Source organism: Lathamus discolor, chromosome 2 (genome assembly GCF_037157495.1).
Source record: "Lathamus discolor isolate bLatDis1 chromosome 2, bLatDis1.hap1, whole genome shotgun sequence".
Lineage (NCBI taxonomy): Eukaryota > Metazoa > Chordata > Aves > Psittaciformes > Psittacidae > Lathamus > Lathamus discolor.
In genome coordinates this window covers 87,502,091-87,518,775 of record NC_088885.1, presented here as the reverse complement: position 1 = coordinate 87,518,775, position 16,685 = coordinate 87,502,091, and the positions used below count along the sequence as shown (strand labels likewise).

Here is a 16,685-nt window from a genome sequence, read left to right as displayed (position 1 = left end):
TTTTCGTAATGAAGTTGACTTAAAGCCAGAAAAATCAGCCAGTTACTTCTTCTTTCTTTTGTTTTGTTTTTTACTTGAGACTGTTTTGTATTGTTTATAGGCCAGTAAATGGAAATGGTGCAATTAATTAATGCAAGAATTGATGCAAATTGTTTATCCCATGACTGCCTATAAGAAGTAGAAATTTTGTTCATCTCAGTTCAACTTTATTTACAGCATAGTTAAAGTTATGGCTCCACCCACCAAAAAGGGAAATGACACAAGCTGATGTGGAAGAAATGACATGGGGGTGTGTATAATCCATGAAATCACCTTGGAAGCAGAGTTAAGTATGCTGGGGCTAAAACCATTTGAGCAAGAGCATGTATTGTAGTTCTCTTCCTGTATGTGGCCCTAAACTATGAAATGCCTGAAGTTTTCTGGTGTCGCTCTGTGTTCCAAGAAATGTGGTTTTACTCTTTTTCTAAGACAATCCAGTAGTTTGATGCTCTTGGCTAGGGATGCTTCTGTTCACTGGCTGCACCTGCTTTTCTGCACTGGTGTTCACCTTATCCTGTGTCAAACTGATTTGGAAGGTGAGGCTAGTAACAAGGTGATTACTGTTTCTGTGGTTCACCTCTACGAGTTGATTTATACGTATGTCAAATGCTAGTTCAGGTATAAAAGAGAAGACCAGAACAGGAAAAGAGGCAAAAGGACTAAGACTGCCAGCAGTTACCTGTTAAATCACTTTAATTGTGAGAAAGGAGAGGAGCACATGAAAAAAATCTATATAGTGTAAAGCATTAACTATAAACACCAATTATCTCACTATTTTCAGTTATTTTCTTTCGAAGATGGAACAGTTTTTACTGAAATGGTCATTGTTCTCTCACAGCTTCCAGCTCTTGAATGTTGTGGGAAAGGGAAAAGAATGTTTAATTAGTGGGAGAAGTTTGGAGAATGGAAACATGAAGAACCTATTTGCCAAAGCCTCTGTACTTCATTCTTGGGGGGGTGGGGAGTGGGGTGTAAAACTAAAATCTATCACATTAGGAGGAAGCGTGCGTTCTATTGTTTAAGTTTTGATTTCTGAATAGTGATTCCTAGGATTCCTAGACTCTTACCACTGGGCTAGAAGTTGGCAGACTGGGACCATGAATTAATCTCCAGCTTTTAAAAAGAAATTGTCTTGAAAATGGAAAGCTTAAAATGGTAGCTATTGTTACTCAATTGAAACTTCTCAGCTCACTACATCATGCTTTTTCATCACCGCTTTTTCATCACCACTTTTTCATGCATATAGAATCATGGAAATAAAGCTTATAACTGAGTGCATGTGAAACTTATGGGAACTGGACTATTGTCTTGAGGAATTAATGTACCAGTACAGTTTGTCTTGTATCTTAAGCCTGGAGTTATTAATGGAGTTGAAATAAGATGCTATAGCCAGACCTAATTAATAAGGAGCTCCTAGTGAGTATTCTCTTGCTGATGAGATTCTGGGACTTGTTATAATGGGAGATGCATTTTGGAGAACAGTGAAGGATCTTTTTTTTAGTTTTCTTCCTATGTCAGGAAGAGAAGTTTGGATTGTAAGATTGCTTCAGCTCTTCATCTTTCATATGACTGCAGTATTTCACTATTTCTGTCTAGACAGGAGGCTAGAGAGTCCCATTTCTCAAGCAAAATTTGCAATTAAATGAGAGTTCATCAGTAACATTTGAGTTTCTAGGTGTCTTCTATAATTTGTCTTCTTTTTAATATGAAGGTAAATTAAAGACTTGACTCTTCGGTAATCAAGGCTATGAATAGTAGAAATCTGCCTTCCAGGTACTAAGTTCATACTTGGGAAGTTGAAACTGGCTTTAAGAGTATGTTTTAAAGTGGAACCTTCCCAGTAGGAGAAACCTGTACCTGGCAGGTACCTGAGCCTGGACCTGAAATTCCCATGTTTAAGTTTAAACCCATTACTCCTTGTCCTATTGCTACAGTCCCCGATGATGAGTCCCTCTCTTGTAGGGCCCCTTTTCTCCAGAACCATCTTTAGACGGTATTTTACTTGGAGGATGAGGGATTCTATGATTGGCATCCATAGTAATAATATTCAAGACATCAGGAACTTACCTTGGCTCTTAGTGCAGTGGTTGTAGCTTTTATCCTTATTTTATTTGCTAAAATCAGTTGAGGGATCTTACCCCTTTAGTTTACATTCATATTTTTAGGATGTAAAAAATGTAAACAATGTAAAAAAGGGCTCTGTAGCCCTTGCCCTAGTAAGGGTTAGGTCTTTTGTCTTCCAGACGTGGATCTAAAGTGTCAGCATTATTACCTGTGTGCATTTGCTTACCTGAAGATTTTCTGAGTTTCTGTAATGCTTCAAGTTTATACATCACACTTCAGAAACCTGACCAGAAGACCAAGTAAGATTTAATCCCTCAGTGTAGGTAGTGCTTGTGGAAAATCACTTTTGTTCACATTGAGCTCAATTTTCTGATCACTGAGGTTAACCTTTTAGTTTGAGTAAGAAAGGTAATGCTCTTCCTCACAAAAGAATTTTGATGCTGCTGAATCATTTTATCAGCTCCATATAGCAATCCAGGAGAGATACAGTCTGCTTCTATGAGACGTGTATTGGTAAATAACATTGAGGCAGAAAAACATACTCATTATAAAATTTAAATAAAGCAATACAAGCTTCCTTGTGCTGAAATTTATCTAGTCGCAGTTAAACCATATGATTCCTTTTCATCTTCCATCTGCTGCTGCTTCCATATAGGAGTTAACTTTTTGTTGCACAAACCCCTTAGAAATCTTATAAATGGGAAGTGTCCCAAATGGGCTAGGTATGTGACTCTTCAAGGGGTCTAACTGTATCTAAGCAGAAGAGAAAAATAAAGAGTCTTTAAGTAGAGACTAAAACTATTCTTTGATCAGGTTTGTGAAGGTTCCATTGCAGAAGATAATGAATTGGTTTGGATAGACAGTATGATCCCCTTTTCCCTCTTACCTTCCTGCTCATGGTGACTTGTGAACAGGCTCAGGAGTTGTCTGGTCAAACGTGACTACCCCCTCTTTATTTTTCACTCCTTTTTTTAATAATCTTATTCATAATTCCATGACCAATAATGTTTAAAGAAACTTCAGTGAATAAATCAAAGTTCTTGGCCGTGTATCTGACTCTACCATGTAATTAAATAATGCATCAGCTTAATCTTGGTGGAGACCTTAGCCTGTTCCTGTGGCTAATATCATAGGATTGGGCAAATGAGAAAAAAGCCATCTCACCCAGGCAGTCGACTTTGCATGTGTATGCAACTAAGCTTAATTTTTTGATCAGTGCTTCAGCATGTAGTTGCCCGAATGTGAACATGTTTATTAAATGGTAAACATCTCATTTCATTTCTTAAATTTCTGCATGGATTCTTTATACCAGTGTATGATAGGTCTGTAGTGAATTCATGGTACAAATACCTGAAACAGCTTCATAAAGGCGTACTGTAGCTTTTACCACTAGCTGGCCTAGCAGGAGAGCAGCTCTGTTCTTTCTGGAGCTTACTTTTAAGTAAACACGCTGTATATGGACCAATAAAGGAGTGATTGTTCTAATGGCTGACAGTTTCATTGAAGACTATTTCTACTGTGAGTGCTCACTTCAGCTGTGAAGTGAAAACTACTTGCTTTCTAATAGTTTGTTGCTTAGGCTGCTTGATACTCACAACTGTCAGTCTCTCTTAAATGATTTTCTTTCCCCAGGAAAAGCTCTAAAATATTTTTTGTTTCTGTTCTTAAAAATATTTTCCTAGACAGCCTATTCTCTAACTGAAGAATCTTAATTTAGAAAGCAAGGCCGTATGAGGTCAAGTAGTAGTGCTATTCAAATTTTGCTTGGTTTAAGTGAAGTGTCTTTGCTTCCAAGCAATTAGTCTTTAAAGAAAGAGTGATAGAATATTTCTGTAATTACTTTAACAATAAAGATCCTTGATGATCCAAGTAATGTATCTTAATATGGTAACTCCTGAACTACAAATTGGCCCCATCTTTTGCTATACTTAGAGCCAGATGGCTGGGAATGGAAAAACACTAGCAGTTTGGGATAAAGAATATTTTTTTTCCCATTATTTTCAAGTTCAGAATAATTTGGACTTTAGGGCGAAATGAAAAGCAGCAGTGAAATGCAGGGAAAGCTACTTACTTGTTGCCATTGTGTTATGGATGAAAAATAAGTCATACAGGATCTGTGTTCGGAGTTGTTTCACAAGACTGTAGCTTGCTTTTCAGCTTCCTCTATTTGCAAAATAATCAGTCATTTAAGAATTGAGGCAGTCAGTTGGGTGGTCTCAGACTTCAGTGATTCATATAAAAACCTGCATTTGTGCTTGCCTCCTTGCCTGTTGTCTGCCCAGTGCTCCAGGCACACAGTATTTTAACATCACCAGTATGATGGCTTATGATGCATCTGTAACTGCTGTTGGTCAGGTTGGAAAGAAGGAGTAACAGTAATCAGTAATACCAGTTCCATTAAAGTATCTTTTTCTGTAATCCTGCATCCATCTTGCTTCCTCTGAAGACTTATCTCTGAGCCAGTGGAAAGTGAGAGGAGCAGAACTCTTAACTGGCAGTGAAGTGGGTGACTTGTGCACATATACTAGTCTTGACTGGCAGACCATCTCCTTGTTTCTTGGTAGGTGGAGCCCTAACTTTGCTGTTGCTGGGTAGGATGGGAGAAGACTATAACAATTACAGTGAGTAACTTTGCTGTACAGATATGTACAATCCAGAACACTCTTCAGAGGACTGATTCTGTCATGACTCCTAAAATTCTAGCCCTTGTATCACTAACAGTGTTGCTGTTCTTGTTCTGTTTGTTTTTTTTTTTTTCCTCAACCTTAGTTTTCCCATCTTTTAATGCAAATTTGGTAGAGATGTAACTTTGGCTTTAGATTGCACTAAATGGAACTGATCTGTGATTGCCATAGCCTGTTGACATTGTCTCCTTGATGCAGGTTCAATTAAACTTTTGACAAAAATGTAAAATAAACATAGTTCTGGCTTGTGTTTTGTTTTTACCATTGGAAAAAACAATTAAATTTTGCAGTATTCACATGAGTTTATATTTGGGTGCATTTTCACATGCATAGCCTGTATATACTGTGCTTTCTGTAAAGTTGCTTTTCTTTTCCCCTTTTTCTCTGCCAAAAGGATTCTGATACACCACCTTGCACAGCTCCTAATGTTTACCAGTTCAGTCTGCAAGCACCGACTCAGCTTATGGCCAGTTTACCACCCGCATTGCCTATGCCAAGTGGTAAACCCCAATCTGCGCCAACGAGAACCTTGATAATGGCCGCCAGTAATCAGGTATGAGCCAACTAAATGGAGCAACTTTGTCATGAGAAAGCAATCAAATCAGAAGTGTAGAGCATTTGCAGTGTGCTGTCAGTCTAAAAGCCTCTGAAGATAACCTTCATATATAGCATGTGCCAAACTTCATGTAATCATAAAAGTACTTACCTGTCATGTCAGAAGTGTGGGAAGAAGAACGGGTGGGAAAGGGTTTGGTGTTTGAGATTCATCTCTGAATATAATAGCCTTCCCTGACACCTAGGAGTAAGTTGAAGGTAGTGTCAGATGTCTGACTCCTTAAGTTGTGTTTCAGACTCCTAAGCAGTGGGTTGGTTGTCTGCAGATCTCTAGGCTATTTAACTTCCTGTTCTTGAAACAGAAACCTCATGTAGGTGCTGTATCTGTAAGCTGGTTTTTGAAGTATCTGAAGTAATAGTACTGACCTGTCAAGGCTTGTCTAGTTGTCGTGATTTTGGATTATTAGAATAGATCTGACTATACTTTCAACTTTCTGTAATACATTTTAAAGATAGAAAATCAATTATGGGCATGTGAACAAGAATTTTTACCCAAATATTAAATGTATGCTTAAATGTGCTGAGAGGTGAATGTACAGGGAAACTGTATGCTACTCGACTAGTCTGAAGTAGTTTAACTAATGTATCCATTATAGTAGAAGGGGAAGAAAAATCCTCAGTTTTCTTAATAGCCTCAGTACCTCTATCTGTAGGAAAACATTCCCTCAATCTTAATTATTAAAATGATTAGTGAAAACAGCTGCCTCACATAAGCTTTAATGCAAGTTGTGGGTTGTAGGTTGCATGTGGTAACAAAATAATGAGCTGGTTTCTTTGAAACCTAGTTCTGGTCAGGTTTTTTCCTTTTCTCTCAGTCCTTGGGAATCTAGGCCCAGGATATTTTGAACCTAATGACCTTGTCCTTTTTTATTTTATTTGGGGTTTTGAGTCTCCAAGGATAGAGATTCCCCAAGTGCTCTGGGCAACTTGTTCTAGTAAAAGCTTTTTCTTAAATTTAGATGGCATTCTCTGCATTAAGCTTATACCCATTGCTTCTTGTTCTTTTCGTGGGAGAAGAGTCTGGCTCCATCTTCTTTGCACTGTCTCATTAGACCCATCAATAAGATCCTTCCCAATCTCCCTCTTTTCGAGATAAAATAGCCCTAGCTGTGTCGTTATTTCCTTATATCACAAATGTTTTGAACCTTACTTATCTTCATGGAATTTCACTGGACTGACTCCCATATGCCTATATCTCTTTGTTGCTGGGGAGCCCAGACCTTGGCCCAGCACTCTCTATGGGGCCTCACCCAGGCTGAACTGAGGGGAAATGATCACCTCCCTTCACCTGTTAGAGATAATCTTCCTCATAATGCTCAGGATGTTGCTGTTCTTCCTTGATGCTGGAGCATGTTGCTGTCTGATGTTCAGCTTGTCCACTGAGAATCCCTGGTGATTTATACCAGGCTGCCCAGCTGGTCAGTGCCCAGTGTGTACTGGTGCATGAGATTATTCCTTCCCAAGGGCAGAGTTTAGCATCTTCGTTTTTCAAACTTCATGAGATTCCTGCAAGCCTATGTCTCCAGCCTCATGTGATTTACTCTTTCCAGTTTTGTATCTGCAGCCATGCTGAGGGTCACCTCTCCCATAATCCAGGTTATTAATGAAGATGTTAACTAGTATGGCACTAGTATCGGCTCCCTAGCTGCTGACCTAATGCTGAGCTGTGTTGCTGCTGATCAAAATACTTCAAGCCTGGCATGTAAGGGAGTACTTTTAATTCAGCTTGTGAGTTTGACTTGTATGTCTAGATATCGTCACTGCCACTTACTACAGAACAAAAAAAAAAAACCCCAAAACAACCTGAAATCTGTGCTTGAAAGGTTGAATCTCTTAGATGAATATTGTATAAATGTTATCTGGAAACATTTTCAGTGTTCAGTAACATCATGATTGAGTTAGGGGCAAGTTACAACTTGATGCCCAAATTCTTCTTAGTGAGTACACAAGTACTTGTTTTAGGCACTTCACTGAAATGTTTTTCACTCTTTTTCCTTTAGACCAGGATACTTTCCCTTTGTATTCCACTATTTCCTTGCAGGCAGGTTAACATAAAAGGGGCACCATCTTTGATAGCTGTTACCACATGTTCTTTCCAGCTACCTCTGCAATCCTCAGTCTAGTAAAGTCCCATTTGTATATTGAGGTATGCCTTTTGCTTTAATTTTCTAAGTGATGACACACATTCTTGCCTACCCTTCTCCCCTTTACCTGTCCTCCTCTACCTAGGCAAAACCAGCTTACCTGTACAGGAAATGTTTTCTATTAGTGAGAATCTAATAGAACAGTATAGTGCTTTTTAGTGTCTGCAATTGAGTATTCATATGCTAGTGTACGGTCTGAAACTTTGTAAGTTGTTTTTTTTTTTTTTTTTAAATTGGAGAGCTAATTTAAGTTAAATTTCATCTAAAATACAAACCTAGTATAGTTTATTCTTCCCCTTCACAACGCTTCTCTTTTGAAGAGGTACTGTGGATCTTAACGTCATCAAAATGACAAAATAAAAAATCCAGTTTTGAGTCATGCAGCTGCTAGTACAAAACAAGCTGGCATCCATAGTTTTTGCCTTAGTTGTGAAGAGGCAACGTACTGCATGAATTTTGGATTCGTGTTGGAATTTTGAGTCTTGGAAAACAACTGCTTTGTATCACTTTTTCTGGCTTCCTGTTACTTGGCTGTCTTTTCCAGTACTTGTTAACTGTTCCTTTAGTAGTTCATACAATACATGTTAAAAATCAGGAAATTTTCTGTGACTTTTGTTTGACAAAGATATGCCTTTGAGATTCGTGTTAAATAGTAGGACTTTGTTGCTATCTGCAATTCCTCCAGAAATGGGATGATGTTGTTTTTTGCATTGAATTTACCAAAAGCTTATGTATTGTGAAGTAGGCATGTTCCTTTTTTCATAAGGATTATGACCAAGCCAGAAGTGGGAAATTTATTTATGTAACAGCAAATGTTCTTTCATACGCAAAAGGTCTTTGAAAAGGATTAATTTGTCTGAATGGTCTCTTCAGCCCTTTCCCTGGCAACTTTCTCTGCTCTCAGTTCAGCTTGGAAGCAGTACCTAGGTGTCCAGTACTACCCTCAGAAGGAGAAGGTGCCAGTGTCAAGGGCACTAACTTTATATTGAGCAACTTGCAGCCTTCTGTCAAATTTTATGCCATTAGAGCTTCCTAATACTTTCTTTGAACTGCTTTGGTGTGATTACCAGTTCTGTTATATACTGCATAATTAATTGGAGAATTTCCAGGTAGTTCAGGGACTAATTAAGCTCCTGATGCAGGTCTGTGTGCTTTTTGGGATCATCATAATCAGTTTTTCAAGGTAATCATTCTTGTGCTTTGCTGACAAACAGTTTGAAATTTCACTTTGAAGAGCAGAGCCATTCATGAAGCAATGCTGCCCACTGGAATAAGCAGAAAACCAGGTATTGGCATGCATGTCCAGATGAATGAAGGGGGTGGAAATTGCTTTGTGACTTCCCACAGGGAAGAAGGGACTACTTTCCTTGTTATTTTGGGATGAAGTAGTTCAGTTTGTTCATGGGTTGCTGGTCACTTAGTCACCAGTGAAGATTTAAGTGGCGTCATTAAGGTGTTTAGGTACTGGAAGTTTTTCAGTCAACCAAATGGCATTTTTCTTCTGTTTTTAGAGTGTTCTCAATTAGAGTGGAATCCTTTTTCAGTGTCCATGCATTTTCTTAGGAGAATACTGCTACTATGGAAGCAGTTTTGATTCTAAATGTCAGACTCCTGTCTTCTATGTATGACAGAACATTGGGTTTTGATTTAATGCATGCAGACTTAGGAAAAGATATTTTATTTCCTTTCCTAAAGAGCAGAGAGAAGAAAAACTTTATCTGTGCTTCAGAGGTTGTTCAGCAGAGAGCCATCCTTAAGGTATTTTTGATCTTGGATTGTTGTATATTTATATAAACAGTCTTTATATGGTGATATCCTTCTGTGTATGGAAAGTGACTCAGCTAGACCCTGGATAACCTAATTTGACTTAATTTAGAATAGAAGGCTGGATTAAATTAATCTCCAGAGGTCTCCATATAAACATCCAGCCTAGATGTTTATATGACTGAAAGTCCCTGGCCACCTTGGTGGTTGCTTTCTGAATGCTTTTTGAGTTGCGGGAAAGTCTAAATAGTAGTTTCTAGGAACATAAATAAACCTATCATAAGCAAAGGTTACTTACAGAAGTGTAGAAGCAATACCTGATTTTTGTTTGCGTAGTGCACCTTTACCTTCCAATGTCACTGTAATCAGATTGTTGCTCCCAAACTGAGATTGATCTGTTTATTCACATATGCATCTCCTCCACTGACTTTCACACGTACTGTACTGATATCAGCTCATAATTTGGAAAGTATTTTGGGTCTGCTCACCATAATGAACAAATTTGGAACAAATCTGGAACAAATATGCTTTTGTTCCAAATGAAAAAGTAAGAAATCTCAGTGAGGTCTGATTTCTGTCTAAGGTCTAAAATTGTCAGCTTTATGCTAGAGAAGCTATTATCTCCTGTTCTCCTTAATGACAAGTATGCAGATAGCACTTCATGGCCCATGTCACAGCAGTAGCAAAACTGAAGTACGAATTCTGTCTTATAGTGGTGTTTTGACTCTAGCCTCTCCTTTTTGAAACTTGACTGGTGACAGGATCAAAAAGGGTCTTTATTTTGTGTGTCAGATTCTACTTTCTTTATCATAAATAATAATAGTTAAATAATAAATAGTTAAATAATAGTTAAATAAATAGTTAAATAATATGCTCAGATTGTGATGGTAGTATCTACGTCAGTCACTCATTCTAGGGACTAGGCCCTCTGATCTCTCAAATACTAGCTTATCTTTGAACTGATCATACTAATAGCTGTCTAACCTGTTGTTAAAGATGAAGAGAACCGAAAGCTGCCCTTTGTTACAGGCTACTGGCAGAGCTACTGCATGAAGTAAAATAAGAATGAATAATGTAACTTGCTCCCTTGTGGTTTTGAGTCTTTCATTCTGTAGATAAGAAATATCTAAAATTTTTCTTGCCTTTGAGCTCTTTCTAGACTCCATACTATTTTTTTTTTCCCTTCCTTGCTGCTCTCTCAGCTGGTTGTATAAATGCTGTTTTCTTCTTTTAATGGGAGCAGAAAGGGGTTTTGGCTTGTTTTAGAAAATGTCTGTAGGATTAATGATTCTTGTAGCTGAAAATAGCCAGTAGGTGCAGGCAAGGGGCCCAAAAAGAGGGAAAGTGTCTGATGTTTGCGGTGATTTGGGCCTTATTTCCCCAGATAACCAGTTCTAAATAACTTGACTAAGAACTTATTTTGGTTTTGCTGTACTTGAGTTTACAAATCTAAACCTATCATAAATCTTTCCAGTTTAAGAGAACATCCAGGTAGCCGGTGCCAATATCCTGTAGAATCCTGTTAACTAATTTAAAATAATAAAGCTAGGTTGAATCATTGCCCAATACATGATTTATTGCTTGTGCAGTAATGACTAAAATGTTGATTAGGTCATTACCTGTTCTTTCTCTGCAAAACAGTAAATATATTTCATAAAAAACAAGAAGCTAAACATTACTTACATGCAAGATGTGCTTTTTAGTATATTTCCAGATGTTGTTATGCACCAAAAGTGGGAAAGTGAACATAAATCCTTTAAAAAAGGGTTCCTTATGGGTTGTTTTGCTTCAAGCCTATAATAGAGGATTTGGAAATAGGGTGAGAAATTGAAAATAACTGTATACAATATTTTGAGGTTGTATATTAAGGTATTTAAAGGGATACTTAAAATGTTAATGCTGTGTTAAAGTTCTTCTGAATACTACTCTAATATTTCACGTGGAATGATTTTGATTATGGGTTTGATAGCAGTTCTGATCAGCTGCATGCTAGATTGAATTATGTTGACTATAAGACTATGTGAGACTACAGCCATTAATCCTGTAGTTTTAATAACAAAATAGTAAATACTTGATCTTTCTAAATGGTCTTATGACTTTTCTAAACTTTCTTTAGCTTTGTAGGTTCGTGCCAATTATTTTTGAGTGCTGTATGTGTAATCTCTTAGAGTACTGATACTTCAGTTTCATTGCTTGCACTTCCCTGCTTTTTTGTCTGCTTACTTCAGAGATGCTAGAAGGCAAAAAAAAAGATGCACCAAAACAATTTAGTAACCTGTTTATGTTTAGACTTCAGCTCTGTGTTACTTGGGTTATTTCGAAGTGTAGGTCTTTTATTTTTGGCTATAAATTTTCCTTTTCAGTATTGATGGTCTTTGAATTTCAGCACTTTTATTCTTCAATACTGGCAAATTTACTATGCAAAAGTTTTGTTTCCTTAGCAAATAATTACTTGATAATTCAGTTTCCACCAGATTGTTGCTGTTTGGGGTAAAGGCCAGGAACATCCTTTTCTTACATTTCTGTTAAAATATCTGAAAGCTTTTTTATCCTGTCAGCAGACTTCTCTACCTGAAGTTTTCCCTTCCGATCTTGCAGAGAAGGTAGCAGACTTCTCAAAAAACCCCAGCAACAAAACAGACTGAAACCCAAACCATGTCATTCGTCAAGAGCCCTGTGCTGGGAGAGGAGATTATCCTCTTGAGAGAAACAGATCTGAAGAAATCAAAACATCTAAACAAAGATTTATCTGTCATAGCACAGATGAAGAGATTTCTTTTTTCATTTTCTCATCTTTCTGTGGCTGTCACCTGCTTAGAGACATGCCATTTTCTAGTGACTGTGGGAGTCCTGAGCATGTGAATATCCAGAAGTGTGCGGGCAAGAGAAAGCTGTTTGATACAATCTCTTGGGATTTCTAAAAGGCCTGAAGTAGATTTCTTGTACCAAAGATTCTAAAAGAAATTGTCTTCTTGTGAACAGGTAACTAGTTAGAAGATGAGAAACTATGATTCAATTTTTGTAGTAAACGGAGTTCACCAGCAAATTCCTGAGGAGTCTCTGCTGGACCTTGTGCTGCTTAACATCTGAAAGGCAATGGGGTGAAGTCTGGTGAAGTTTACTTGTGTTAAGCCCTTTAAGGGCCAGCTGAGAAGGGATAAAGAAGGACTTTTCAAGACAATGCATTAGGAGGGAAACACTTTAAACTTGTAGAGAGTGATAGGCCTTGGGCTGACAGTTTCTTGCAAAGATGAGATCTTGATATTTTTGCAGAAAGCTGCTTTGAAGTGCTTTCTGGATTTCCTACTGAGAATCGAGTGTCAAAAATATAAAGCATTCTAAATTTGGTTTAGTTTCATGTTGCTGACTTTCATAAATAGCTTCTAGTAGATGTTTTAGCAACTTATGCCAATAAATAGGGTTTGGGGCATTATGTGTCTTAAGAATGAGGGATTCTTTGATTGCATTGCTTTGTCCTTGAATATTTTACCATTTGATAGTCTTCAAATAGCACCTAGAATGTCTGTCTTGAGAGCCTAGAAGTTGCATATTGAAGGTTAATTAGGTGGTTGTAGGACACACTTTACAAAATAAAGAACAGTTTAAGGTTGTTTTTACTACCTTGCAGTTAACTTTTTTTCTTTGATGCTAGTCTTCACCAGTTTGTTTTTCCGTATGCTCAGAAGACCTCCAATTATAATTAGACAGTAGAATGTTGCTTACAGAATTATGCCTTCAATAACTTTTAGTTTTGTGCGCTCAATTGACATGATGGCTTGGTGTTCTCATATTTCTTTCTACTTCAGCCTTGTTTGGAAATAGGGTTTACTAAAGAAGCTGAAGATATTTCATATTATAAGCAGTTGCCCCAGGTGTTAGCTCTGTGGTGTTCCTGTTTAACCATTTGCGGTAGACAAAATGATGTATTAGGTTTTGTTTAAGGCAGTCATTCGTTTGTCTTAAGCTTTCTGATGTCTGACAGCAATAAATGTGCATTGAAGTTACCCGTATTTGGGAAGTCTGTGTCAGTTTCATCTTAATTCTTGCACCTATTTTAAGTACATATGCATTAAACCAATTTATTGTATCCCTTAATGGGCATTATTAGTGGGCATTATTGGCCATAATTAAGTAATGGGGATGCCTGTACTATCTTATGGTGTGGTAGGTTTACTGAGGCTGACACTAAAACCTCATTACCAGTTTCTGTTCCAAGTTACTGAAGATTCTCTCCAAAGAAAGCATCATGCTGAGTTCATTATCATTTGTTCGGGATGTGAGGTGTGGTCTAGGAGCTGCATAGCCCTATGATCAGGCCAGTAAGATTTACAAGCTCTTTACAAGCCATAGCTGGTTTACCAGTCACTGAGCGAGATTATGGACAGAGCAGACTTATGTTCTCATATGATCATGCCCTAACATTTATCCATGATGTTTCTGAAAGTCTTACTGAGTATTTCACTTGGTCATGCTCCTGCTAGGATACCTCTAAAATAGCCAGGACTGTCATAGTTAGTATTTAATGTGAAAGGTCTCTGTTTTTATAAGGGTAATGCAATGTGAGTGTATTTTGTACTGAGATCCAAGGGTTTTAAGGATGCTTTGCATTCTGTACCATTTCATTTGCAGGACATTTACTTCAGAAAACACTCCTTAAGCTGTTAGTGCCATCAGACTTGCACAGCTAAAATTAGATGAACATGAAAAGACCAGTTGCTTCAAGCAGTGTTCTGTGGGAATGACTTGTATGTTGAGGAAATACCGCTGGTAATGTGTTTCGTTTCAGTTGTTTTTATGCCTAACCTGAGTGCTTATCTTGTGTTTTTTTTTTTTTAGCAGCACAGTGGAATGAAGTTTTCCATGAAGGGGACTCATAACCAAGGCAACAGCTACAGCCCTGTCAGCAGTGGAGGCATGAGGCAACCAGTTGGTAACCGAGGACACCACCAGTACAATCGTAATATCTGGAGGAGAAAAAAACACAGAGACAGTTTGCCTATTAGTCTGAGCAGATAATGGCAGATGCCAAAATGACCTTCCCTGTTCAGACAGACTGAGGGAATGCCACTCGACTTGAGGGATAGAGACCAGCGTCCAGCACATCGTTTTATTGGTGTTGCCAAATATCTGCAGCTGACTTCTTTGCATGTTTCTTTGTGTGGTGGTTCAGCCCATCTTCAAGAAGTAGTTGTGCTTATCTGTGAAGCCTTATTAAATGTGGAAGTTTGTTTTCTGCCTTCCCACAATGGTTCATACAGTGCTGAGGCAGCTCTGACAATAGAACTGCAAGGACATTTACAAATGCTGTGGCTTTTTTGCTGTGGCGACATCTGTTCCTGTGTGGGTTCTGTTTTGTTTTATTTTGGAAGTGAAGGAAACTTCAGCCCCTTGGAATTCTTTATTTCCCTCTTTCTGTTTTTTTGTTTTTTTTTTTTTTTTCCTCCCCTCTTTGCAGCAAATCACATTGGGAATTCATAGAAGTAAATTTGCTGCTCTCCTGTTTCTGTTTCAAAGTTCAGATTTTTTTTGCTCTGTAAATATCGGAAGTATAATTTGTGCAATAACTTGGAATTTTTAATTTAATTTCATATTGTCACATAAGTTATATTTAAGGGGAAGAGGTTTTTTAATTTACAGATCCTTTCCCAGGTTGCATTATCTAAGTTGGGTTCATAGTTTTGGCAGGTTGTCTGAGCAGTGTTACAAACATGACATTTGGTAATATTTGAGGCTTCTTGATTCACAATGAAAGTGCAATTTGGCCTACGGTTTTAAGAAGATATTAGCTCCAAAGCATTTTGACCCTGTGTTTTTTAGCTCATTGTCTGGCCTCTATCAGTTGTCTTGCTCTGACCAATGAGTTTTAATTTTATTCGTTTAACTAGACAACAAATCCAGCATTTGTAGTACCAGAAGTAAAACTTTTGATGGGCAGGGGAAAAAGGTTGGTTCAAGTCCTGATGTGAAATTAAAAAGCTGTGAACTACACGCTTTGATGTATTTTCGTAATGTAACCTGTTAATGTTTGGGTTCAAACAACATTATTAAACAGAGGTACCCGGCTTAAGGAATGTGGAGAAAGGAAATATGTTGATTCCATTAAGGAATCTGTATAGCAGTATGCATTAGTTCTGTTAAGAGCAAATATATAAAAAGTACTTCAGCTGCTCTAAGCATTACAAGAAGTATCTTTTAATGTATTGCAGGAGAGCACAGCCCAGTGTTGTACACAGTATGAGTGGCTGGCACTAAATTTACAGATGCATACAGGTATACTATGCAAGTGTGTATTGCCATGACAAACACTGTCTTTAACTTTTTGAAAAATGTACATCCTGCCTAACCCTGAGTTTTTAAAGCACCACAGTTGTCCTGGGACTAGGTCACATCTCATGCCCTCTAACTTCACATTTCTTTTAATGAGAGCTCTTAAGCTACACAGAAAACTACAGATCAGTTATATAAATCCACTCGCAGAGAAAGCTGAAGAATCGTGTTAACAGGGACGTCTATACTGTGTACAGATACAGAAGGTTTTAAAACTGATACCTGAATATTAAAAGGAGGTGTCAAGCATGAAGCTTTTTTATACACTGTATGCCTTTGACGCAGAAGTAGTTCATGTTATTACTGAATCTGTCAAACACGAACAGGTCCTTGAGGGATAGAGGGCAACATTCCAAAGTAGCGTAGCGCATATCTGTTCGCAAAAAGTTTGTCTTAATGCTCCAGACTCATCACAATTTAAAGTTTTAAAAATTGTGAGCTGATTCATCAATAATATCTAAGGGCTGTTACATGAGCCTGTACTGCTTAGTCTTCACACACTAGCAATATTGAGCATAACTGCATTAAAGAGCCTTCAAAGGCTTTAGTTGGTGTCTTATACTAGTGTCCATTTTAAAGCAAAACTCATTTGAAAAGTGGTATCATGTAACACTTCAGTCATGGTGAACCAAATAAATTGGCCTGGCTATCACTGTGGTTATGTGCTACAGGTTTAAAAGGAGATCATGTTTAAATTTTTTGTGTGGACAACTATGTGGAAGCTAAAATTGACATATTTTTATGTAAAGTTTTCTATTCTTTGATTTTTAATAAACTTTGGAGACCAGTCACTCTTTTGTACATTTTTATGGGGAATTTAAATGGGACCTTATCCTGTTGTTTGACTTGCACTTTGCACACCTGCTGTAAATTGTTCATGCTGAACACCTTCAGAATGAGCTTGGAAGGTGGATGGATGCCCTCTGCAAAGGTTTGTGATATGTTTTATAACTGGAGTAGTGAACATGGCTGTTGGGTTTGTAGTGGTGGATTTCATTCTTTGATAATGAGAGAGCAAAGGAACTGGAGATAATCCACTCTTTTAAGA

At 37.7% G+C, this 16,685-nt stretch overlaps 1 protein-coding gene across 5 annotated transcripts in view; it reads left to right on the top strand.

Moving 5' to 3' along the window:
• TENT4A (terminal nucleotidyltransferase 4A) overlaps positions 1 to 16,428 on the top strand; it is a 58,535-nt gene extending 42,107 nt beyond the window's left edge. Inside the window, exons 11-12 of one of the 5 annotated variants that reach the window (XM_065667668.1) lie at positions 5,182 to 5,340; positions 14,150 to 16,428. In XM_065667668.1, the coding sequence (XP_065523740.1) occupies positions 5,182 to 5,340; positions 14,150 to 14,326 (336 nt within the window). In that variant the 3' untranslated portion in view covers positions 14,327 to 16,428. Of the gene's footprint in view, positions 1 to 4,667; positions 4,725 to 5,181; positions 5,341 to 14,146 lie in introns of those variants that run through there. The other 4 variants (XM_065667667.1, XM_065667671.1, XM_065667670.1 and 1 more) reach the window with 4 other exon arrangements.
• Positions 16,429 to 16,685: the final 257 nt, after the last annotated feature.